General features: G+C 39.5%; 1 protein-coding gene across 1 annotated transcript in view; it reads left to right on the top strand.

The window, feature by feature from the left end:
• Positions 1-380: 380 nt before the first annotated feature.
• The window catches only part of LOC119263168 (obscurin-like), a 34,245-nt gene continuing 8,730 nt past the window's right edge, over positions 381-25,895 (top strand). The window contains exons 1-4 of the mRNA XM_037537485.1: positions 381-469; positions 15,871-16,179; positions 17,560-17,868; positions 19,261-19,575. Of these exons, the coding sequence (XP_037393382.1) occupies positions 421-469; positions 15,871-16,179; positions 17,560-17,868; positions 19,261-19,575 (982 nt within the window). The 5' untranslated portion in view covers positions 381-420. The remainder of the gene's footprint in view (positions 470-15,870; positions 16,180-17,559; positions 17,869-19,260; positions 19,576-25,895) is intronic.

Raw genomic sequence — 25,895 nt, 5'->3', positions numbered from 1 at the left:
TTTTTGTGTCCACTTGTTTGCACTGCAAAATGATGCACCTCAAAACAGGAAACAGTGGGGGTTCACATGAGACCACCATGTCTGCGTGTGTGATTTTGTGACTCTAAAGAAGCTGCTGCTAAAATTCTTCTGGTCTAGCTGATTTAAACTGAGCTCCTGTGAGCTGCTGGACATTAGAGTGGGTTAGACTCCAGTGAAGACCTGCTGAGAGAGCTGTGGACTGTGGTATACAGGGCTAGTGTAGTGCTGGGTGTGGAGCGGTCAGTGTGCTGTGAACTCAGTGTGGTATACAGGGCTAGTGTAGTGCTGGGTGTGGAGCGGTCAGTGTGCTGTGGACTCAGTGTGGTATACAGGGCTAGTGTAGTGCTGGGTGTGTAGTGGTCAGTGTGCTGTGGACTCAGTGTTGTTTTACTAGTGAGGATGTTGCTGACTTTCTATCTTCTCTTCATCGGGCTTCATGTCTCTGAAGGTGAGTGACTTTTTTATCTTGTTATTGAGTTACTGACATCATGCAAATCTACATTTATGTGCCAGTCAATAATTGTTATTAGCACAAGATCCTTTTTTGATCTTGAACATGTAATTTACTCAAACACAGCACTATATGGGCCAAACTGAGTAGCAAACATGTATTAGTCATGTGAAGTAGCACTCAGAGCTTCAGCTTCTGAATGAAGTGATGAAGCTCTGCATACTGTTTTCATTTTTCCTAAATGGACAGCAGTCCGGTGTCACTGTTTGTCCATTCTGCTGGCAGCACACAATCAGAACCTATTTATACTTAAAGACTTTCAGCTGGTTTGTTTTGTGCTTTGTTTGTGCAGCTGCATCTCCAAATCCAGTAGCTGGACAGTGACCACTCTGTTTCAGGTAGAGGGATTTACTGCACTCAGCAGAGCTGAGCAGTGAAGTAAATGTTATTGTGTCGGTACTGGAGACTCTTGAAGATGTTGCTCACCCACTTTAACATGTGTCTGATGTTGGAGACTGTATGGAGTATGAAACTGTGTCCTACATACTTTCTCATTATTAATCATCAATAACTGACTACTGACTCTTTGTAAGATGCTAGTCTGTCACTTGGACCCTGAGATAGAACAGTGCTCCACTGGGCAGGTGCAGATGTTGAAGCTGCAGAGACTGATAGTTTGGTCCGGACAAATTTAGGCCAATTTTTAAATTGATTACAGTATTATGCTGTATAACTGTCTTATCTGTCACTGAACATAATGAATACAGTTGTGTGATATCTCATAGAACCTGACACACTTTGCCATATAGAAATTTTCTAGGATTAAAAAATCGCCACAGCGGATCATCTGCCTCCATCTTGCCCTATCCACTGCCTCCTCTACTTTTACACCAACCATCTCCATGTCCACCTTCACTACATCCATAGACCTTCTCTGAGGTCTACCTCTTCTCCTTCTGCCCGGCAGCTCCATCTCCAACATTCTTTGCCCAATATATCCACTATTCCTCCTCAACACATGTCCAAACCATCTCAACCTGGCCTCTCTGGCTTTATCTCCAAACTGTCCTTTATCACCTTCACTGTCCCTCTGATCTGCTCATTTCTAATCTTGTCCATCCTTGTCACTCCCAACGAAAATCTCAGCATCTTCATCTCCGCCACCTCCAGCTCAGCCTCCTGTCTTTTAGACAGAGCCACAGTCTCCAAACCATACATCATAGCAGGATGCACTACTGTCTTGTAAACCTTCCCTTTCACTCTGTCTGTCAGTTTGTGATGTAAAACTGAAGTGCAGTTGGGTTATGCACCAGGACAGTGGTCCAAAGCTCACAACTAAGTTGTGGCTTCCTGTAGCTGCACGCATTAGGGTTTAAAACCCTAATGCTTGCCTACAAAGCCAAAAATGGACCAGCCCCTACTGTCTTCATAGCAATGGTGAAATCTCGAACTGTACTACGAGGCCTTGGAGCTTCAAGTACAGCTCAGCTTGACCTTCAAGGTGCGTGGAAGACTGTTCGAGAATGTTCTCCGTACTGTCACCCAAGTGGTGGAATGAAGTCTCTTGCTGTCTTCAAACGCAGACTGAAGACACGTCTCTTTATACAGCACTTAAATGAGTATTGACTTAAGTATTTATTGCAATATAGTGTGCTGCAGTTATATATTATATTTTATTGTATTGCACTGTGTATTGTAGTTTACTGTATTCCATTGCATTGTACTGCACAGAGTTCTGTGTTCAACTCTACTCCTTTTCTCTGGGTATCAACAGCGACTTTTTCTTTCTGGCAGTATCTGAGCTCAGGACTGTCTTTCTCTCTAACCTATTGGTAACTAGCAAAGATACTTTCTCTAGACAGACAAAGCACTTCTTGTAAGTCGCTCTGGATAAGAGCGTCTGCTAAATGCTGTAAATGTAAATGTAAGCCCAGCTCTGAGAGGATCAAAAGAAACTAAATTAAGGTTTTGGAATGGGCGGGTCAAAGCCCTGAATTCAACTCCATTGAGATGCTGAGGCAAGACCTCAAACAGACAGTTCATGCTCAAAAACCCCCTACGATAGCCAAATTACAATAATCTGTAACGAAAATTCCTCCACAGTGATGCAAAAATCTCATCACAAGTGATTCCAATTGTTATTGTCAAGGGTGATACAACAAGTTATTAAGTTAAGGGGGCAATTATATTTTCAAATAAATGTTATAGGCTTTGAATACAATAAATCTTCCTTGTAAAAAAGGAGCAATCAAATAAAAGATGTATTTTGTGTTTAGTCATCTTATATGAAATTTAGTCAGATGATCTGAAACACTTAAATGTTGTGACAAATTAGTGAAATACAACAAATCAAATACTTTTTCCCCTTTATAAGTACATATAATATAGTACATAACACACACACACACACAATGTATGCATATATATATATATATATATATATATGTGTGTGTGTGTGTGTGTGTGTGTGTGTGTGTGTGTGTGTGTGTATCCTAAACAGTAATTTTACAGGATAAAAAACAACATTCTTTACTTTTAATGTGTGGCATTGGTCCATCATTTTGACATTTTGAGAGATAATAAAAGACAGCAATGTTAATATAAATATGAAAAAAAATGGAAATACTTGTTTTTGTTAACACATCTTTTTTTTTTTTTTCATTGCTTTTAAATACATTTCTAGAAATGTATAAAGAAAAGAGGTAATAATCCAAAGATGTGTGATGACATCACATATAAAAACCTACATAATGTCAATTTGATCTGACTGATGTGTTTCTACAGGCTGTAATCTGGTGAACAGAGAACAAGTACTGGATATCACAGCTCATATAGGAGGGTCAGTACTGCTGCCCTGTTACTGCACTGACCTACAGACCACACCTGAGGAATTCAGCTGGAAGAAAGACAGTGCATACACACAAACTTGGGAAGAGATATCCAGTGACAGTGGTCAGTACAGAGGCAGAGTTCAGCTGTTTAATGGTCACTCTCCAGGAAATCTCTCTCTACTCACATCACACATGACTGAAGAGGATGGAGGAGATTATCAGTGCTCTGTTAAAGGTGCTCATTTAATCATCCGACTGACTGTAGAAGGTAAAGCAATGTCATTTGGGGAAAAATGGACATGTGCAAAAGTTGTTGAACATTTTATATTTTATTTTTCCCAATATATCAATAAAAATAAATAGAAACTGTTAACTACATTTTGCAGAAAATCAACAAAACAAACAAAATATACACATACATAAAGCATATATATATATATATATATATATATATATATATATATATATATATACATACATGAGCAAGGGTGTTTAAACTCTTGCATATGACTGAATGTGTTGCTAGCTCTAGTTATTATCTTGTACATTTGCATTATAAGCATTATTTGGTGATTGGTGTGCTCATGGACAGGCCTGGTGGTGCAGTGGGTAGCACTGTCACCTCCCAGCAAGAAGGACCTTGGTTCTGTTACCTGGCAGTGTGACAAGAGTCCTTCCTGTGTGGGGTTTGCTTATTCTCCCTGTGTCTGTGAGGGTTTCCTATAATCCAAAAGATATGCAGTCAGATGAAGTGGAGATGGTAAAATGCTGTGAAGGTCACTTTCAGTATCATCACTCATGTCATTATTAATAACAAAATTAGAAAAAAGTATACACAGTATGTACACAGGTGTCTTCTTAATATAACCCCAAATCCAGAAAAGTTGGGACACTGTAAAATGTAAATAAATGTAAATACAAACAGGATGCAATGATTTGCAAACCTCATAGACCCATATTTTATTCACAGTAGAACAACGAGCTCATGTCAGATGTTGAAAGTGAGACATTTAACCATTTAATGGACAACATTAACTCATTTAGAACTTGATGGCAGCAACGCATCTCAAAAAAGTTGGGAGGGGCTGTGTAAACCATTGTGTAGTATCCCCTCTTCTCTAAACAACAGTCTGTAAATGGTCAGTCTGGAAAGTGAGGAGACCGATTGGAAGAGGAATGTTGTCCCAGTTTTGTCTGATGTAGGATTCTAGCTGCTCAGCAGTCCGGGGTCTTCTTTGACAGATTTTTCATTTTATGATGCGCCAAAGCTTTTCTATTGGTGAAAGGTTTGGACTGCAGGCTGGCCACTTCAGCACCCAGACTCTTTTTCTATAAAGCCATTCTGTTGTGATGGATGGAGTATGTGGTTTAGCATTGTCTTGTTGAAATAGGCCTTTCCTGAAAGAGAGGCTGTCTGGATGGCAGCTTATGTTGCCAAAACCTGTGTATTTCGTTCAGCATTAACCGCACCTTCACAGATTTGCAAGAAACCTATACCATGTGCACTAATGCACCCCTATACCATCATGGGTACAGGCTTTTGAAATGTGTGCTTATAACACGCTGAGGGGTCTTTAGCCCAGAGGACACAGTGTCCATGATTTCCAAAAATAATTTTTTAATTCATTAGAACACATGACACTTGTCCACTTCCCCTCAGTCCATTTTAAATGAGCTTAGGCCCAGAGAAGACAGCAGCGTTTCTGGATTATGTTGATATATGGCATCTTCTTTGCATGATATAGCTTTAACTTGCATTTTTGGATTGTACAGCAAACTGTGTTTTCACAGACAATGATTTGTGAAAGTGCCCATGCAGTGATTTCCACTACAGAATTATGTCTGTTTTAATGCAATACCGTCTAAGGGCCGAAAGATCACAGCCAACCATTATTAGTTATAGGCTTTGTCCCCTGTACAGAGATTTCTCTGATTCTCTGAATCTGTAGATGATGAAAAGCAAAAGTTCTTTGCTATTTTATGTTGAGAAACGTTATTCTCAATCGCTCCTCATCTATACTTCTGAAAGACTCTGCCTCTCTGAGATGCTCTTTTTATACCCAATGATGTCCCTGACCTGTTGCTGATTTACCACCAGGTGTGTTTTTTAACATTACACAACTTTCCCAGCCTTTTGATGCACCTGTCCTAACTTTTTTGAGAAGTGTTGCTGCCATCAAGTTCTAAATGAGTTAATTTTCTCCATGATTGTAAAGTGTCTCACTTTCAACATCTGTGTTCTATGTTCTACTGTGAATAAAATATGGTTCTATAAGACTTGAAAATCATTGCATTCTGGTTTTATTTACATTTATTTACATTTTACAGAGTGTCCCAACTTTTTTGGAATTGGGGTTGTAATAAGTGGCAGGTAATTCAGGTTGAGTTTTGTAAATAGGTCATTTGTAAAAACTAAGAATTTGCAGACTTTAATGTTTATTATCTTACATTACCCCTCAGTATTAATGCAGTCATCCCAAACTAAACTGAATCTGATTTTCCTTCTCCTGTAAAGTTACCATTTTGGAGATATGAGGTGAAAACATTTGCCACATTATGAACTGAAAAATATGACAAAGGAGACTCTGAACTGTTGAGCAGCTAAAACTTTATATTAAACAAGAATGGGAAAATATTTCACTTTCAAAACTACAGCAGGTCCCAGAGTGTTCTTAAAGAAGAGGTGATGAAACACAGTTAGAAATAGGCCCCCGTCCCAACTTTTTTGGAAGGTGTTGTTGGCATCAAATTCAAAATAGGCATATATTTTTTTTAAAAATCAATAAAATTTCTCAGTTTCAACATTTGAAATCTTTGTAGGATTTTCCTTTAAAATATGGTTTACGTGATTTGCACATCATTGGATTCTATTTTTATTTATATTCTGCGCAACATCCCAACTTTTTTGGAAATGGGGTTGTATATTCCATTATACAAGATTACAACTGGCATTACAAGCTATTATGTATAACATATAAAGGCATTTATAAAGCAGTATGAATAAAGGATTCGTAGGAAGTGCTACTTTGTACGTCTGTTACAAGCTTCACATTTCCACATTAGACAGCAGATAGAACTGGCATCAAATATGAATACACAACATATAAACACTTGACTCTAATATAATACTGAAGCTTTTTACAGCGGCTCTAGTAGAATTTAACTCCATGCTAGCCATTAACCCTCCTGTCCTCTTCACCTCCCGCCCCTTACTTTAGTGTTCCCGGTCAAAATTGACCGGTCTGTTTTAACTGCTCTTATATTAGCACAAAAACCATTTTTCACCTCAATATTTTTATTCAACATTCTTTAGCTGTGAACAACGTCTCAAAGTAGTGTTTAACCTGAATTTATAGAATTAGACATAAAATAACTGCAGTGAAAATACAAACAGAGTGAGTGAGCTGGGGGGGGTGTGTATGAGGATGAGTGAGTGAGTTGGGGGGTGTGTATGAGGATGTTCTCTGTCTGATGGATGAATATAGTCTGGATACCCATTCATTTCCTATGGCGGTCACTTGTGACCGGGAACACCACAGGTGTAACGATTGATTGATTAAACACTCAAAATTCAATGAAAGAGGTGATCATCACTTTATATGTTCAAGTGCACAGTATGGAGGGTATCATAAGGCCTTGAGGCAATCAGATGTAAAACACAATATTTATGAGTGTTTTAAGTTGTAAATCAGTCAGATTTGGTTAGAAGGTTAATCAGATAAACAGTCACTACTTTTACAGTGAACTGAAAATGTTTCTCTTTTAAATTTTGCTTTGTAATGACACACAGCGAGTATATATTGATGATTTAATGACTTTATCTATCATATCTCATTTAGAATCATAAATCTTTTTTTTGTTATTAAGTCTATTCTCATGACATATTTTTCTCCCTGAAATAGCTCCCAACATTTCACCCAAACTTTTTTGTATTTTACAGTCTGCACTCTGATAAACAGTGGAACACCATTAAGTATCACAGCACATACAGGAGAGTCAGTCCTGCTACCCTGCCACTGCATTGACCTACACACCAAGCCTGAAAGTTTTAACTGGCTGAAAGTAAACAGCACACCAGAAGAGATATCCAATGAGAGTGGTCAGTACAGAGACAGAGTTCAGCTGGTTAATGGTGACTCTCCAGGAAATCTCTCTCTACTCATATCACACCTGACTGAAGAGGATGGAGGAGATTACAGGTGTGATGCTAAGAGCACAGGATACAGAGACATCCTTCTCACGGTTATAGGTAAGACACCACTTAATACTGAATTCTCAATCCACTGCAACTCTCACTAAAGTGAACTGAATAGAACACTTAGGCTGTGTTAAGCACACATTACACATTACTGTGGGAGGAAACCGGAGAACCCGGAGGAAACCCACGCAGACACGGGGAAAACATGCAAACTCCACACAGAGAGGACCCTGGTCGCTCGGCAGGGGAATCGAACCCAGGCCCACCTTGCTGTGAGGCGACAGCGCTTCCTGATATATATATATATATATATATATATATATATATATATATATATATATATATATATATATATGCAAATCAGCTTAGAATATGGAGTTTTAGGTGAGCAAAAGCATAAGTACAAATAGTCAAAGTACATTAAAGAAAATCCGATGACCCTCTGACATCACCAAACTGCATTTGTCTATTATGACTCTTTTCCAGACTTTTGCCGCAGCTGCTACTTGTTTGCTTACATGTGTTTCTCTCTTCAGTCGCCTCTTCAGTAGGTGAAATGCATGCTCAGTTGGGTTAAGGTCAAGTGAATGACTTGGCCAGTCTGAAGCCTTCCATTTTTTTCCAGCATGAACTCCTTTCTTGTGTTGGCAATGTGTTTTAGGTCATTGTCTTACTACATAGTGAAGGTCATTGTTTTGTAAATTGACAGACAGAACATTTATGTAGACTTATGACGCCATGATGCTGCTTACATCCTAAGTTACATCATCAGGAAAGATTAGTGGACCCCTTCCTGAAGCAGCCATGCAAGACCAAGCCATGACATTAACTCCACTATGCTTGACCAATAAGTTCATAATCATAGGTTCAGATCAAACATAGATCCTTTTTATTTATTGTTTTTTGAAGAACATATTCTATATATTTTAAATTTGATGCCAACAACACATTCCAAAAAAGTTGGGACAGAGACATGTTTACCACTGTGTTTCATCTCCTCTATTTGAAGTACACTCTGTAAGCATCTGGGAAAGTTAGTTTTGAAAGTGACACGTTTTCTCATTCTTGCTTGATACAGTATTACACAACTTTGCCAGCCTTTTGCTGCACCCTTCCCAACTTTTTTGGAATGTGTTGTTGGCATCAAACTCAAAATGGGCATATATTTTTCAAAAACAATAACATTTTCCAGTTTCAACATCTGATATGTTGTCTTTGTACTATTTTCAATAAAATATAGGGTTTAAATGATTTGCATATCATTGCATTTTGTTATTATTTACATTTTGCACAACTGCCCACATTTTTTGGAAATTATGTAAACAAAATATCAGTTAACCCTTAGAATTCAAAATCCAATTCCAAGTATTTAGCATGAGACAGTCACACATACCATAAGTTGTTGTTTTCAGGAGAGCCTGGGCTACACAGGTATGCCATTGTTTGACTGTCAATTTACAAAAAATGAAGACAATGATTCAAAACACACTGCACTGCTAACAGAAATTTGCTATGTTTATGAATTTGGCTTATTTTTGATCTAAATTTTACCCAGGGCTTGCAAAATTTCGTAATCTTTGACTTATAGAGATCTTAAAAACAAGCGGCACCTCAGATACCTTTTCAGTAATTGTTCATTTGCAGTGCATGTGAGCTGAAATTGCTGATTAATTCTATTGGTTATTAAGAGTAAAAAATAAACAATTAGCATAAAGTGACCATGTTTTTTATTGATTTTCTGTCCTCTTGGATTCATACTGAGTGCTAAAACTCTCATAAACAGCAAGAAAGGCTTTCCTTTTCATTACAAATTGCATATTTCATATCAGATATTCCTAAAATGTATAACGTTTAACAGTATTGATTATAGGAGTCATAATAGGATGCTTTTTCAGCTTCTCCACGGTCTCTGCCCTTCGTCCCCTTTGCCTTGGTGACTGTGATCTTTCTCCACATTATAGTAGCTGTGGTTTATCACACCAAGAGAAACAAAGGTACAAACTACACAATCAAGCTGTTATAATCATACTAATATCCTTCTGTGCATGAATTAACGTCTGTTTTGTGAACATTTATCAGATCCTCACTACAGCACTGCCGATGGAGATCAGTGGTCAGTCTGGAGTAGTGCACATGCTCTTCAGTGGAAAGAATTGCATCCAGGCGCTGAACATATAGAAGCAAAACATACATCATAAAACAAGCTGCTGCTTTTTATGTTTCATATTTATTAGTTTTGAAGTTTGTAGTTCTTTTTATAACAACTATGTTTGTTTGCCTTGGTGTATCACACTGTATTATATTTTAGTAACTCTTTCATTGTGAATTGTTTTATTTTTAATACAATATTGGTTGATCTAACATTTTAAGCTATTTTGAAATATTTTGGTTACTTTTTTATTAAAGCTTTTCATGGTCTGTACTGTAAATATTGACAGTTGCCGGAGACAATCAGTGGTTCATATTGTACATTTAGTCTTTTTTCCTTCGTGTGATATGTACCACAGTCCCCTAGTCTAGTGTCTCCCCTTATACACACACGGGAGTCTATTCATCAAAGCTGAGTAAGGATAAATCTGAATATTAACTGAGCATTATTTCTTATCCATCAATTTTAGTTTCATTCATTACTTGTCAGTTTAAAGTGATGATGTTTCTGGAGGATCAAATCCACCTCTGGCTGGTTTGTGTATACATGTAAGCATAATGTTTTAACAACTTAGGTCCATCTTGGGCGCTTGGATCTGCATCTTGTTCTATGAAGCTTATATAAATAAAGGTAGCTACCGTCATACATGAGGCATTTTACTGAATGTTTCTAGTATTTTATGAGCCACAATTTATCAATTTGCTCTGTGTTGTTTTTTCATATTCAATATATTTCTGCTCTGTTGGCCTTTAGATGAGTTCATTTTGCTTGCTTGTTTGTTTGTTGTTTTTACTTGAAACTTTGGTAAATAAACTGCATTTGGATCCAAACACTCTTGGTCTAGTGATACACCTGTGCATGAGGGAATATTCAGGTTGAAAACACTAGTGAAAAACAACAAGCAGAAGCACAAAAATGGAATGCAAAACGAGCAAAATAGGGCAGGAAAAGGGTCATAAACTGGGGTCAATCCAATAATCACACAAGAGACCGCTCAGTAGTTTCAGAGAAACAGTATGTCACACTGATAGTATCTAAAGCCTGGGCATTTGTACTCTAAGCTAAAATGAGACACAGGAGCAGACAGTTAGAATTCGGGAGACTGCGAGCGCTGATAGGAGCGCCAGGTGGAGTCCAGAGTCCAGGTGGTCTCCCAGCGCATTCTGGGAGTTGGAGTTCGAGTCCGCTCAAGGAGTCAAATGCGTGACCGTGTTAAATTACATTACTTGCTTTAACAGATCACATTTTGTGTTAAACAAACAAACATGAAGTACCTGACACATAAAATGAGACTTTTTTTTTTTTTTAACCTGTCATGTCTGGCCATTTTTGCAATCTGAATGGTAATCCGAATGTACTGATGTACCAAACATATTTGTTTTCACAAGAAAAAGCTCTATAGGTTACTAAAGCCTATTCTTGTTAAAGTTCGTATTTTATTTGTTTGGCCAGGCCTAATAATAAAAAAAAATAATAATAATAATAATAAAAGAGGACAGGAAAGAAAGAGAAGAAGGGAGGAAAGACAAAAAAAAAAAGATAATAATAATAATAATAAATCATAATAATGATAATTAAATAAGTAAATAAATAAATAAATAGAAAAATATATATATATATATATATAAAAAATTAAAATAAATAAAAAAGAAAGAAAAAACACATAAAATAAGTAAATAAACAGACAACTAAATAAAAATAAATAAATAAATAAATAAATAAATAAATAAATAAATAAATAAGTAATTTTTTTTTAAAAAAGGAGAAGGGAAAAAAAAACAATTATACAGATATACATACATATACATATTCACATATCTATACATATACATATACATATACATATACATATATACACCCAGACATAATTCTACTATTTGCTGCTACATACATACACATGTTCACATATCCATACATATGCCTCTATACATATACACCCACACACCACACACAATTCTACTGTTTGCAGCAATGTGTATATGTGTGTATACGCGTCCACGTGTTATGTGTCATGGAATGTGCTCAGCAATGAGGGCAAGAAGCCGCAACCATGCCCCCATGGTCCAGAGACAGATAGGGAAGGACCCAGGGGACCCGGACCATCCACAGCCCATTAGGAACTCAGGAGACCTGAGGCCACACGCCCTGACGGCCACCGCGTGCACGCCCCACAGGACGAAGAATGGAGGCCCCAGACAGAGCGCCCACAGACAAAGGGCAAGTGACCGGAAAGCCAGAGGCAATGAGCAGCCCACCCCCCCGGCAGGCCAACATCCCCAGCATGAGCCGAGCATGCGGCCCCCGAGGCCCCAGGCGCCCGAGAACGGCCGACCCCCGGCAGGACCCCCCCCATGCCAAAGAGGCCCAAACCACCCCCAGGACACAACCGCCAAGGGAGCAGGGTAGGGACCACGCCAAGATGTCCAGCCATGCACCCAGGGACCCACAGGACACCCATACCCCGGGGGGGGGTGGGGGGGGGGGGGGGGGGGTGGGAGTCGGCAAGCAGCGGGGAGCGGTGGGGAGGGGTAACTCCTGCCCACCACCATGTACCACAGATGTCCAGGCTCAGCAAGTCATGGACCCAGGCCCAGCTGTCCACACACACATGCTCACATGCACCCACACACACCCACACCCGCACTCACACACGCCAGTCACCCATTCATGCACACACACGGAACATACATGGACTCACAGTGTCAGTGGGCGGACACCAGCACGGGCCAGCGGCAACCTAGGGAGGCAGCCACCCCAGCCCCGAACGACCGGCCAGTCCCCCCACCAGGCAGGGTGCACCAAACCGGGGTGTGAGAGGACCCGCCCACCCCCCCCACACTCAATATGTGTGCGAAATGAAAAGAATGTGTGTGAGCTACAGTGCAATTAAAATTGGAGGGACAGAGGCAATGTAGTACTGAATAACAGCACACTGCCACACTGACCCCCAAGGCCCTCAATGTCTAATGTGTAAATAAAATTGAGGGGCAGGTAGCAGTGAGCAGATAAGCAGCGCCACCCACCATCCACTGAGTGACACACCTGACCCCCAAAGCCCTGTGTGTACTGTACTGTGTCATGAAATGTGTCATTGTAAGGGGGGAAAAAACCCCTATGTGCAGTGTGATGTTTGACTGAGTGGGAGGAGGGGAAGGGTCAGGATAAGAAAGACCGAGAGGCAGAGAACTACCCCTCGGAGGAAGAGAGCCAGCTGGCACTAGCTCACTAGGCACCCCGGTTTCCTACACCCGGCCGCGGTGCAGGGAAGGCCGGCCCTGGGCCCGAAGCGGCCACGACCCCAGGACACCACCGCGCTCCAGGCCGGCGCCCGCCCACACAGCTGACACAGCACAAAACATACACCCACACACGCACACAAGAGACAACAATTATCACACATACACATACTCACGGTTACAATACACATACTCACGATTACAATACACATACTCACAATTACAATACAAACACAAACAACACACACCCACACGCACACAAGAGACAACAATTATCACACATACACATACTCACGATTACAATACACATACTCACAATTACAATACACATACTCACAATTACAATACAAACACATACAAACACACACACATACATACCAACACAAACACACTCACCCGCAACAAACTTCACACCCACCCATACACACACAGACACAGTGGTCCTGGGTCCAGAACCAACCGGCCCTATGTGGTTGTCCCCCTACTTGAGTGCCCCACCCCTCCTCCCGGGAGGCATCCAGAATCCCGGAATGCCAGACAGACACCCCGGCGCGCCCCAGACCCCCCACCACCCGGCGGTGCGCCCAGGGGGGCACAGACCCTTCCAGCGCAGGGAGGAGCCCAAACGGGAGACGGGCGACCCCAGGCGCCAAGGCCCTAGACCCCGCACCCCGGCCCACACAGGAGGCCAGCCCCCCGGACAGGGCCAGCACCCACCCCCACGGGCCCCCAGATCCCCACCCCAAGACCGTGAGCGCACACATCCAGGCCCCCCACCATCAATAACAGGGCCTGCACACAGAAACAACAGAGCGGCAGCCCCCATCTCCAGTCCAAGAGCCATCAGACACCCAACCACCACATTCTGTGCCCTGTATAATGTATTCAATGGAGAGTTTTGTATTGTATAGGTTGTAAATTTGGATTTTTTGTCATTTTAAAAGTGTTTAGACATATCTGTGTCCAGAAGTTTTCATCCGGGATGATGGAAAGATCTCTCTCCCATTTTGTAATTGGAAGGGATATTGAATCATTAATTTTTAATAATAAAATAAAAAATTAAATAAAATGAGACTTTAAAAGATGACTGTAACCAATAGGCGACAGTTTAGACCCACTCACCAACTATGCTGATAAGGTCTAAATCTCACCAGGGTAGGCAAGATGTGCAGCAGGTAGGTGAGAAAGTGGCAGTGGAGGGCAGCAATAGTGGCCTCCTGCAGCGTCTGAGGCTCTGGATCATGTACGTCTGAGGACAAATGACAAAACAGAAACTCCCCAGGTCAAAAGATTAGTTCAAAACTGTTCAATACGAAGTCGTCAAGAAACAAAGGTGGAAAACATCCCTCCCATGAGAATTGGCAGCCAAACATGCTCAGCATTCTCTCACAGGAAGTGAGATATAACCACGCATATATAAATAAAGCACTCTGGGTCACTCATGCAGGTGTTTGTACCTCTGAGGCCACATCAGGTTTCCTGTCAGTGTGGCTAAACCCACTGAAAGTAGAGATGATAGATTAAAATAAACACAAAATGCAGTGAACTATATTAAAGTCAGAGCTGCCAGACATGGTATTAAAGTCAATAATTATTCTATCAAAGTGTATTAAAGTGTGTATATTGGAGGACAGCAGGAGAGCAGATGAACCGCCAGTGGAACATACCTGGAACTGCTTTCCTTGAGAATGAAGAGTTAAATAAGATGGCTGTAAACTGGGAAGATCATCTCTGCTTGATAAACCAGCATAGGTTCTGTTTGGATGCTGGTATGCTGGTCAACCAGCATGACTATAATGGGTGACTAAAACAGTATCATCCAGCAGCAGGTCGGCAAAAACCAGCATAAACCAGCTTAGACCAGCATGGAATTCATGCTAGTATTACACCTTTTGCTTTCTGCAAGAATGTGAGACACAAGAGTGGTGTCTTTATTTGACCTTTTCATGAGTCCAATTGGGTGAAGTGCAAAACAGGAAACGGTCAGTGTTCTCACAACTCCACCACGTCACTCTGTGTGGTTTGTGAATCTGAAGAAGCTGCTGCTAAAGTCTCTAAAAGACAGAAGAGTTCCGGACTAGCTGGTTTAAACACAGATCCTGTGAGCTGCACGGACATTAGAGTGGGTTAGACTCCAGTGAAGAGCTGCTGAGAGAGCTGTGGACTCAGTGTGGTATACAGGGCTAGTGTAGTGCTGGGTGTGGAGCGGTCAGTGTGCTGTGGACTCAGTGTGGTATACAGGGCTAGTGTAGTGCTGGATGTGGAGCGGTCAGTGTGCTGTGTACTCAGTGTGGTATACAGGGCTAGTGTAGTGCTGGGTGTGGAGCGGTCAGTGTGCTGTGATCTCAATGTTGTTTTACTAGTGAGGATGTTGCTGACTTTCTATCTTCTCTTCATTGGACTTCATGTCTCTGAAGGTGAGTGACTTATTTTATTCATGGGCTACAGACGCCTTGTATATCTACGTTTATGTGCCAGTCAACAACTGTAATTAGCACAAGCTCAATTTTTTACATTAAACTATCATGTACTCCATTACATACCGACTAAATGGCTATAGTTCAGAATAAATATATAGACTGAGGTAAAATTGGAACCGCGTGGAAACCGAGTGAGCTGGTAGACTTACACGCAGGCGGGCAGCGTAGTTTTTAAACAGGAGGCTCCGCCCCTTTTGGCTGAGAAGCCGTATTTAATTGGCCGATTGACAACGCTCTTGCCGATGACTGACAGCTCCGTCAACCTATAGAAAGACAGAGAGATCTGCGAGAGTAACGCACTCAAATACAGATTTAATAATAATCATAATAATAATAATAATAATAACACATAAATGCATCTAGTTTTAGATTTTCTATGAAAAAGATTGAATATTTTGGTTTATATCAAAAATGTATTTTGTAAAAGTTGTGGGTTGACGTTAAATGTATAAAATAAATAAATAAAACATCACGACGTCTGATCTGACTGATGTGTTTCTACAGGCTGCACTCTAGAAAACAGAGGAGAAGTACTGAATATAGCAGCTCATGCAGGAGGGTCAGTATTGCTGCCCTGCTACTGCACTGACCAACACACCACACCTGAGAGATTCAGCTGGAAGAAAGACAACAAAGACACATGGGAAGAGATATCCATTGAGAGTGGTCAGTACAGAGACAGAGTTCAGCTGTTTAATGGTCACTCTCCAGGAAACGTCTCTCTACTCATATCACACCTGACTGAAGAGGATGGAGGAGATTATCAGTGCTCTGTTGAAGGTGCTCATTTAATCATCAGACTGACTGTAAAAGGTAAAACAATGACTCAGTTTTCATTCATAACAAATTTCAAATCCTATAATGAAACGTATCTGCATAGAAAACCAGTGTGAGTTTTAAACATTCCACCCCTCATCTCTGTTCACCTACAGTCATGTGAGAAAATGTGTACACCCTGTTCAAATCACCCCCAAACAAAGTTAAAATAAAACAGACCGGCGTTTAACTGTCTGAACTCTGACCTCTCTTCTTCTGGACATTAGACCATCTGTTCGCTGCATGTTATTAAGACTCGTCTAAACACAGATTCTTACTCTCTTATCTTCTTTGGTTTTCATATACGGATAATCTTTTAATCTTTTAATTATTTAATGTGTGTATGTGTGGATCTTATGTCTCATTGTATGTGCCTGTTTTGCTCCTATTACTTTTGTTATTATTCTTTATTATGAGTATTTTTACATTTGCTTTGTTTATTTTATGTAATGTTTTGAATAACTTTGTATCTTTTCTCTGGAAAAATGCTACAAAAATACAGACATACATACATTACTGAGTTATTGATATTATACAGTCCTAAATCTATGTGTGAGTCAAAAATGGCTATTAGTACAAGTTCAGGGAACTTGGCCAGTAAATTCTGGCTTTTGGCCTTGTCCCTACATACAGAGGTTTCTCCAGATTCTTTTAATATTATAATGATGAAAAGCAAAAGTTCTTTATTGCTGAGAAACATTATTCTTGATTTGATGATGCAGTCTTTCACAGAGTGGTGACCCCCTCCCCAACTTTACTTCTAATCGGCTCTTTTTGTGCTCAATCATGTTACTGACCTGTTGCCAATGAACTACCAGGTGCTTTTTTAAGCACTACACAACTTTACCAGCCTTTTTTTGTCCCCATCCCAATTGTTTTGGCATCAAATTCAAAATGGACACAGATTTTTCAAAAAACAAGTCTTTGAAGCAATCAAAGCAAACAATGAGATATAGAGTTTAAATGATTTGCATATCATTGCATTTTGTTTTTATTTATATATCACACAGCATCCCAACTGTTTTGGAAATGGGGTTGTAAGTTAATACAATTTTCCCCCATGTCATTTCTGACCATTTCTATTGGTCCACTTGCTCTGATATTTTGAGGAAAGGACAGCTCCCGTGTGCAAATAATGCTGAAAATTTTAAACCGAAAAATGAAATTGTGATACATGGAGTGTTTTTTGGACAGCAGCAAGGTGCTTCTGATATAAATAGAACTTTCTTCATCAAAGAATTTTGATATTTTGATTGATATCAAGAAGTGACCCGTCAAAGCTGTGTGTTGACATCAAATATTTAAAATAAAAACTGTAATCATGATGTCAAACAAAGAGTAGATAATCAATCTGATCTGACTGATGTGTTTCTACAGGCTGCCCTCTGGAAAACAGAGGAGAAGTACTGAATATCACAGCTCATACAGGAGGGTCAGTACTGCTGCCCTGCTACTGCCCTGACCTACACACCACACCCAAGACATTCAGCTGGAAGAAAGACAACAAAGACACATGGGAAGAGATATCCAGTGAGAGTGGTCAGTACAGAGACAGAGTTCAGCTGGGTAATGGTCACTCTCCAGGAAACGTCTCTCTACTCATATCACACCTGATTGAAGAGGATGGAGGAGATTATCAGTGCTCTGTTGAAGGCGTACATTTAATCATCAGACTGACTGTAAAAGGTAAAACAATGACTCAGTTTTCATTCATAACACATTTCAAATCCTATAATGAAACGTATCTTCATAGAAAACCAGTGTGAGTTTTAAACATTCCACCCCTCATCTCTGTTCACCTCCAGTCATGTGAAAAAATGTGTACACCCTGTTCAAATCACCCCCAAACAAAGTTAAAATAAAACAGACCGGCGTTTAACTGTCTGAACTCTGACCTCTCTTCTTCTGGACATTAGACCGTCTGTTCGCTGCATGTTATTAAGACTCGTCTAAACACAGATTCTTACTCTCTTATCTTCTTTGGTTTTCATATACGGATAATCTTTTAATCTTTTAATTATTTAATGTGTGTATGTGTGGATCTGATGTCTCATTGTATGTGCCTGTTTTGCTCCTATTACTTTTGTTATTATTCTTTATTATAAGTATTTTTACATTTGCTTTGTTTATTCTATGTAATGTTTTGAATAACTTTGTATCTTTTCTCTGGAAAAATGCTACAAAAATACAGACATACATACATTACTGAGTTATTGATATTATACAGACCTAAATCTATGTGTCAGTCAAAAATGGCTATTAGTACAAGTTCAGGGAACTTGGCCAGTAAATTCTGGCTTTTGGCCTTGTCCCTACATACAGAGGTTTCTCCAGATTCTTTTAATGTTATAACGCACCATAGATGATGAAAAGCAAAAGTTCTTCATTGCTGAGAAACATTATTCTTGATTTGATGATGCAGTCTTTCACAGAGTGGTGACCCCCTCCCCAACTTTACTTCTAATCGGCTCTTTTTGTGCTCAATCATGTTACTGACCTGTTGCCAATGAACTACCAGGTGCTTTTTTAAGCACTACACAACTTTACCAGCCTTTTTTTGTCCCCGTCCCAATTGTTTTGGCATCAAATTCAAAATGGACACAGATTTTTAAAAAAAACAAGTCTTTGAAGCAATCAAAGCAAACAATGAGATATAGAGTTTAAATGATTTGCATATCATTGCATTTTGTTTTTATTTATATATCACACAGCATCCCAACTGTTTTGGAAATGGGGTTGTAAGTTAATACAATTTTCCCCCCATGTCATTTCTGACCATTTCTATTGGTCCACTTGCTCTGATATTTTGAGGAAAGGACAGCTCCCGTGTGCAAATAATGCTGAAAATTTTAAACCGAAAAATGAAATTGTGATACATGGAGGGTTTTTTGGACAGCAGCAAGGTGCTTCTGATATAAATAGAACTTTCTTCATCAAAGAATTTTGATATTTTGATTGATATCAAGAAGTGACCCGTCAAAGCTGTGTGTTGACATCAAATATTTAAAATAAAACTGTAATCATGATGTCAAACAAAGAGTAGATAATCAATCTGATCTGACTGATGTGTTTCTACAGGCTGCCCTCTGGAAAACAGAGGAGAAGTACTGAATATCACAGCTCATACAGGAGGGTCAGTACTGCTGCCCTGCTACTGCACTGACCTACACACCAAAGTTAAGACATTCCGCTGGAAGAAACAGAACAGATCCACACACAAACAAGAAGAGATATCCAGTGAGAGTGGTCAGTACAGAGACAGAGTTCAGATGTTTAATGGTCACTCTCCAGGAAATCTCTCTCTACTCATATCCCACCTGACTGAAGAGGATGGGGGAGATTATATCTGTGCTGTTAAAGGTTCACGTTTAACCATCAAACTGACTGTAAAAGGTAAAACATTCCCAGTTTATATTCATAAATAATTTCAATCTTTTAATGAATGTATCTGTGCAGAAATCCAGCTCTTTGAGTTTTAAAGATCCCACCCCTTCATCACTGTTCACCTACAGTCATGTGTGAAAATGTGTAGACTCCATTAAAATGACAGGTTTGGTCGATTTTCTAAGAGAAACTTATTATAATCCTCTGAGAGAGCACACTCAATGTAAAGTCACAATTTTTGTCTGATTTAACAAATTGGAAAAAGAAAAAAGAAAAAAAAAACATAAAATATGGCCTGTGTAAACATTTTGACACCTTTTATATTCAATTTCTTTTCCCTATGTTAAACTAAAATTAGCAGAAAAAAGCTATTTATTTTTTTTTTGTGTAGAGGATGTGTTCACTTCATTTACTGTGAAACCAAATCAGAGACAGAAGATAATAAACACACACACACACACATTTACGTTTAACAGTATTGATTATACGAGTCATAGGAAGCTTTTTCAGCTTCTCCACCCTTTTTCAGCTTCTCTGCCCTTCGTCCCCTTTGCCTTGGTGACTGTGATCTTTCTCCACATTATAGTAGCTGTGGTTTATCACACCAAGAGGAACAAAGGTACAAACTACACAATCAAGCTGTTATAATCATACTAATATCCTTCTGTGCATGAATTAACGTCTGTTTTGTGAACATTTATCAGATCCTCACTACAGCACTGCCGATGGAGATGGAGTGGTCAGTCTGGAGTAGTGCACATGCTCTTCAGTGGAAAGAATTACATCCAGGCGCTGAACATATAGAAGCAAAACATACATCATAAAACAAGCTGCTGCTTTTTATGTTTCATATTTATTAGTTTTGAAGTTTGTAGTTCTTCTTTTTATAACAACTATGTTTGTTTGCCTTGGTGTATCACACTGTATTATATTTTAGTAACTCTTTCATTGTGCATGTTTTATTTTTAATACAATATTGGTTGATCTAACATTTTAAGCTATTTTGAAATATTTTGGTTACTTTTTTATTAAAACTTTTCATGGTCTGTACTGTAAATATTGACAGTTGCCGGAGACAATCAGTGGTTCATATTGTACATTTAGTCTTTTTTCCTTTGTGTGATATGTACCACAGTCCCCTAGTCTAGTGTCTCCCCTTATACACACACGGGAGTCTATTCATCAAAGCTGAGTAAGGATAAATCTGAATATTAACTGAGCATTATTTCTTATCCATCAGTTTTAGTTTCATTCATTACTTGCCAGTTTAAAGTGATGATGTTTCTGGAGGATCAAATCCACCTCTGGCTGGTTTGTGTATACATGTAAACATAATGTTTTAACAACTTAATATCATTAATAATATTGTAATACTAGTACAAATAGCTGGATTTGCTCATGGAGCACAATCACGGTAAATGAAATACATTTAATGTAAAAGACATATGCAGGAAGGTAAACTGAGGTGTGATATTTTCAGATGATATATAAAGGACTAGTTGGCAGACGTTTGTTTCTATGCTGTTTGCACTTGAACACAAATTACAGCTTGGACAATTTCATTGGTTAAACTATGTGTAGTTGGTACATCTTGGGCGCTTGGATCTGCATCTTGTTCTATAAAGCTTATATAAATAAAGGTAGCTACCGTCATACATGGGGCATTTTACTGAATGTTTCTAGTATTTTATGAGCCACAATTTATCAATTTGCTCTGTGTAGTTTTTTCATAATCGATATATTTCTGCTCTGTTGGCCTTTAAATGAGTTAATTTTCCTTGCTTGTTTGTTTGTTGTTTTTACTTGAAACTTTGGTAAATAAACTGCATTTGGATCCAAACACTCTTGGTCTAGTGATACACCTGTGCATGAGGGAATATTCAGGTTGAAAACACTAGAGAAAAATCAACAAGCAGAAGCACAAAAATGGAATGCAAAAAGGGCAAAATAGGGCAGGAAAAGGGTCATAAACTGGGGTCAATCCAAGAGACCGCTCAGTAGTTTCAGAGAAACAGTACCTCACACTGATAGTATCTAAAGCCTGGGCATTTGTACTCTAAGCTAAAATGATACACAGGAGCAGACAGTTAGAATTCGGGAGACTGCGAGCGCTGATAGGAGCGCCAGGTGGAGTCCAGAGTCCAGGTGGTCTCCCAGCACATTCTGGGAGTTGGAGTTCGAGTCCGCTCAAGGAGTCAAATGCGTGACCGTGTTAAATTACATTACTTGCTTTAACAGATCACATTTTGTGTTAAACAAACAAACATGAAGTACCTGACACATAAAATGAGACTTTAAAAGATGACTGTAACCAATAGGCCACAGTGGAGACCCACTCACCAACTATGCTGATAAGGTCAAATCTCACCAGGGTAGGCCAGATGTGCAGCAGGTAGGGGAGAAAGTGGCAGTGGAGGGCAGCAATAGTGGCCTCCTGCAGCGTCTGAGGCTCTGGATCATGTACGTCTGAGGACAAATGACAAAACAGAAACTCCCCAGGTCAAAAGATTAGTTCAAAACTGTTCAATACGAAGTCGTCAAGAAACAAAGGTGGAAAACACCCTCCAGTGAGAAGTGGCAGCCAAACACGCTCAGCATTCTCTCACAGGAAGTGAGATATAACCACGCATATATAAATAAAGCACTCTGGGTCACTCATGCAGGTGTTTGTACCTCTGAGGCCACATCAGGTTTCCTGTCAGTGTGGCTAAACCCACTGAAAGTAGAGATGATAGATTAAAATAAACACAAATGCAGTGAACTATATTAAAGTCAGAGCTGCCAGACATGGTATTAAAGTCAATAATTATTCTATCAAAGTGTATTAAAGGGTGTATATTGGAGGACAGTAGGAGAGCAGAGGAACCGCCAGTGGAACATACCTGGAATCGCTTTCCTTGAGAATGAAGAGTTAAATAAGATGGCTGTAAACTGGGAAGATCATCTCTGCTTGATAAACCAGCATAGGTTCTGTTTGGATGCTGGTATGCTGGTCAACCAGCATGAATATAATGGGTGACTAAAACAGTATCATCTAGCAGCAGGTCGGCAAAAACCAGCATAAACCAGCTTAGACCAGCATGGAATTCATGCTAGTATTGCATCTTTTGCTTTCTGCAAGAATGTGAGACACAAGAGTGGTGTCTTTATTTGACCTTTTCATGAGTCCAACTGGGTGAAGTGCAAAACAGGAAACAGTCAGTGTTCTCACAACTCCACCACGTCACTCTGTGTGGTTTGTGATTCTGAAGAAGCTGCTGATAAAGTCTCTAAAAGACAGAAGAGTTCCGGTCCAGCTGGTTTAAACACAACTCCTGTGAGCTGCACGGACATTAGAGTGGGTTAGACTCCAGTGAAGACCTGCTGAGAGAGCTGTGGACTCAGTGTGGTATACAGGGCTAGTGTAGTGCTGGGTGTGGAGTGGTCAGTGTGCTGTGTACTCAGTGTGGTATACAGGGCTAGTGTAGTGCTGGGTGTGGAGCGGTCAGTGTGCTGTGTACTCAGTGTGGTATACAGGGCTAGTGTAGTGCTGGGTGTGGAGCGGTCAGTGTGCTGTGGACTCAGTGTGGTATACAGGGCTAGTGTAGTGCTGGGTGTGGAGCGGTCAGTGTGCTGTGTACTCAGTGTGGTATACAGGCCTAGTGTAGTGCTGGGTGTGGAGCGGTCAGTGTGCTGTGGACTCAGTGTGGTATACAGGGCTAGTGTAGTGCTGGGTGTGGAGCGGTCAGTGTGCTGTGGACTCAGTGTTGTTTTACTAGTGAGGATGTTGCTGACTTTCTATCTTCTCTTCATTGGACTTCATGTCTCTGAAGGTGAGTGACTTATTTTATTCATGGGCTACAGACGCCTTGTATATCTACGTTTATGTGCCAGTCAACAACTGTAATTAGCACAAGCTCAATTTTTTACATTAAACTATCATGTACTCCATTACATACCGACTAAATGGCTATAGTTCAGATTAAATATATAGCCTGAGGTAAAATTGGAACCGCGTGGAAACCGAGTGAGCTGGTAGACTTACACGCAGGCGGTCAGCGTAATTTTTAAACTGGAGGCTCCGCCCCTTTTGGCAGCAAAGCCGTACTTAATTGGCCGATTTACAACACTCTTGCCGATGACTGACAGCTCCGTCAACCTATAGAAAGACAGAGAGATCTGCGAGAGTAACGCACTCAAATACAGATTTAATAATAATAATAATAATAATAATAATAATAATAATAATAATAATAATAATAACAATAACACATAAGTACATCTAGTTTTAGATTTTCTATGAAAAAGATTTAATATTTTCGCTTATATCAAAAATGTATTTTGTAAAAGTTGTGGGTTGACGTTAAATGTATAAAATAAATAATAAATAAAACATCACGACGTCTGATCTGACTGATGTGTTTCTACAGGCTGCACTCTGGAAAACAGAGGAGAAGTACTGAATATAGCAGCTCATGCAGGAGGGTCAGTACTGCTGCCCTGCTACTGCACTGACCCACACACCACACCTGAGAGATTCAGCTGGAAGAAAGACAACAAAGACACATGGGAAGTGATATCCAGTGAGAGTGATCAGTACAGAGACAGAGTTCAGCTGTTTAATGGTCACTCTCCAGGAAACCTCTCTCTACTCATATCACACCTGACTGAAGAGGATGGAGGAGATTACTGGTGTGATGTTAAACGTTCTTATTTAATCATCAGACTGACTGTAAAAGGTAAAACACTGACTCAGTTTTCATTCATAACAAATTTCAAATCTTATAATGAAACTTATCTGCATAGAAAACCAGTGTGAGTTTTAAACATTGCACCCCTCATCTCTGTTCACCTACAGTCATGTGAGAAAATGTGTACACCCTGTTCAAATCACCCCCAAACAAAGTTAAAATAAAACAGACCGGCGTTTAACTGTCTGAACTCTGACCTCTCTTCTTCTGGACATTAGACCGTCTGTTCACTGCATGTTATTAAGACTCGTCTAAACACAGATTCTTACTCTCTTATCTTCTTTGGTTTTCATATACGGATAATCTTCTCATCTTTTAATTATTTAATGTGTGTATGTGTGGATCTTATGTCTCATTGTATGTGCCTGTTTTGCTCCTATTACTTTGTTATTATTCTTTATTATAAGTATTTTTACATTTGCTTTGTTTATTTTGTGTAATGTTTTGAATAACTTTGTATCTTTTCTATTTCTATTTTTAGAGTTATTGACATTATGCAGATGTAAATGAATGAGTCAGTGAAAAATGGCTGTTAGTACAAGTTCAGCTTTTGACACTGAACATGTAATATACTCAAACACATTATATTTTCCTGTTCATATATATTAATTAAATGGAAATTACAGGAGAAAGCAAAAACATTCTTTACTTTTAATACTATTATACAACCTAATTTCCAAAAAATATTGGGGCGCTGTGCAAAATTTAAATACAAACAAAGTCAATGATGTGCAAATCATTTAAAACCTGTATTTCATTAAAATAGTACAAAGACAATAAATTGATTGCTCAAACTGAGGAATTTTACTGTTTTTTTTGAAAAGTATATGGCCATTTTAAATTTGATGCCAACAACACATTCCAAAAAAGATGGGGACAGGTGCATGTTTACCGCTGTGTTTCATCATCTCTTCTTTTAAAAAACTCTGGAAGTGTTTGGGAACTAAGGAGACACTGCTGTAAGTATAACTTAAGATAGGATTTCAGCTGCTCATCAGTTCAGTAAGTGTTGCTATATTTATTTTATTTGTTATATTTATCATTTAATAACCCTCTAAATGTTATCAGGGGGTGACACATCTGGACTGCAGGCAGGCCAATTTAGCACCTGGACTTTTAATACGAAGCAATGCTGTTGTAATATATGCAGACTGTGGCAAGACATTGTCTTGCTGAAATAATAAAGGCCTTCCCTGAAATAAATGTCACCTGGATGGCAGCATATGTTGCCAAAACCTGTATATATCATTCAGCATTAAAGGTGCCTGCACAGATGTGCATGTTACCCACGCTATTTGCACTAATGAAGCCCTATACCATCATGAATACTGGCTTTTGAACTGTGCACTGATAACAAGCTGAGAGGTCTTTAGCTCGGAGGACACGGTGTCCATGATTTCCAAAAAGAAATTTAAGTGTCGATTCGTCGGATTCCAAGACACTTTTCTGCTTTCACTCAATACATTTAAAATGAGCCCAGAGAAGGTGGCAGCATTTATGGATCCTGTTTATATCTGATTTCTTCTTTGTATTTAGGAGTTTTAATTAGCATTTGTGGATGCAGCACTGAACTGTTTTCACAGACAGTGGTTTTCTGAA

The sequence above is a fragment of the Pygocentrus nattereri genome, chromosome 4, assembly GCF_015220715.1.
Source record: "Pygocentrus nattereri isolate fPygNat1 chromosome 4, fPygNat1.pri, whole genome shotgun sequence".
Lineage (NCBI taxonomy): Eukaryota > Metazoa > Chordata > Actinopteri > Characiformes > Serrasalmidae > Pygocentrus > Pygocentrus nattereri.
Note: the sequence above shows the minus strand (reverse complement) of the source record. Positions and strands in the feature narration are given on the sequence as shown.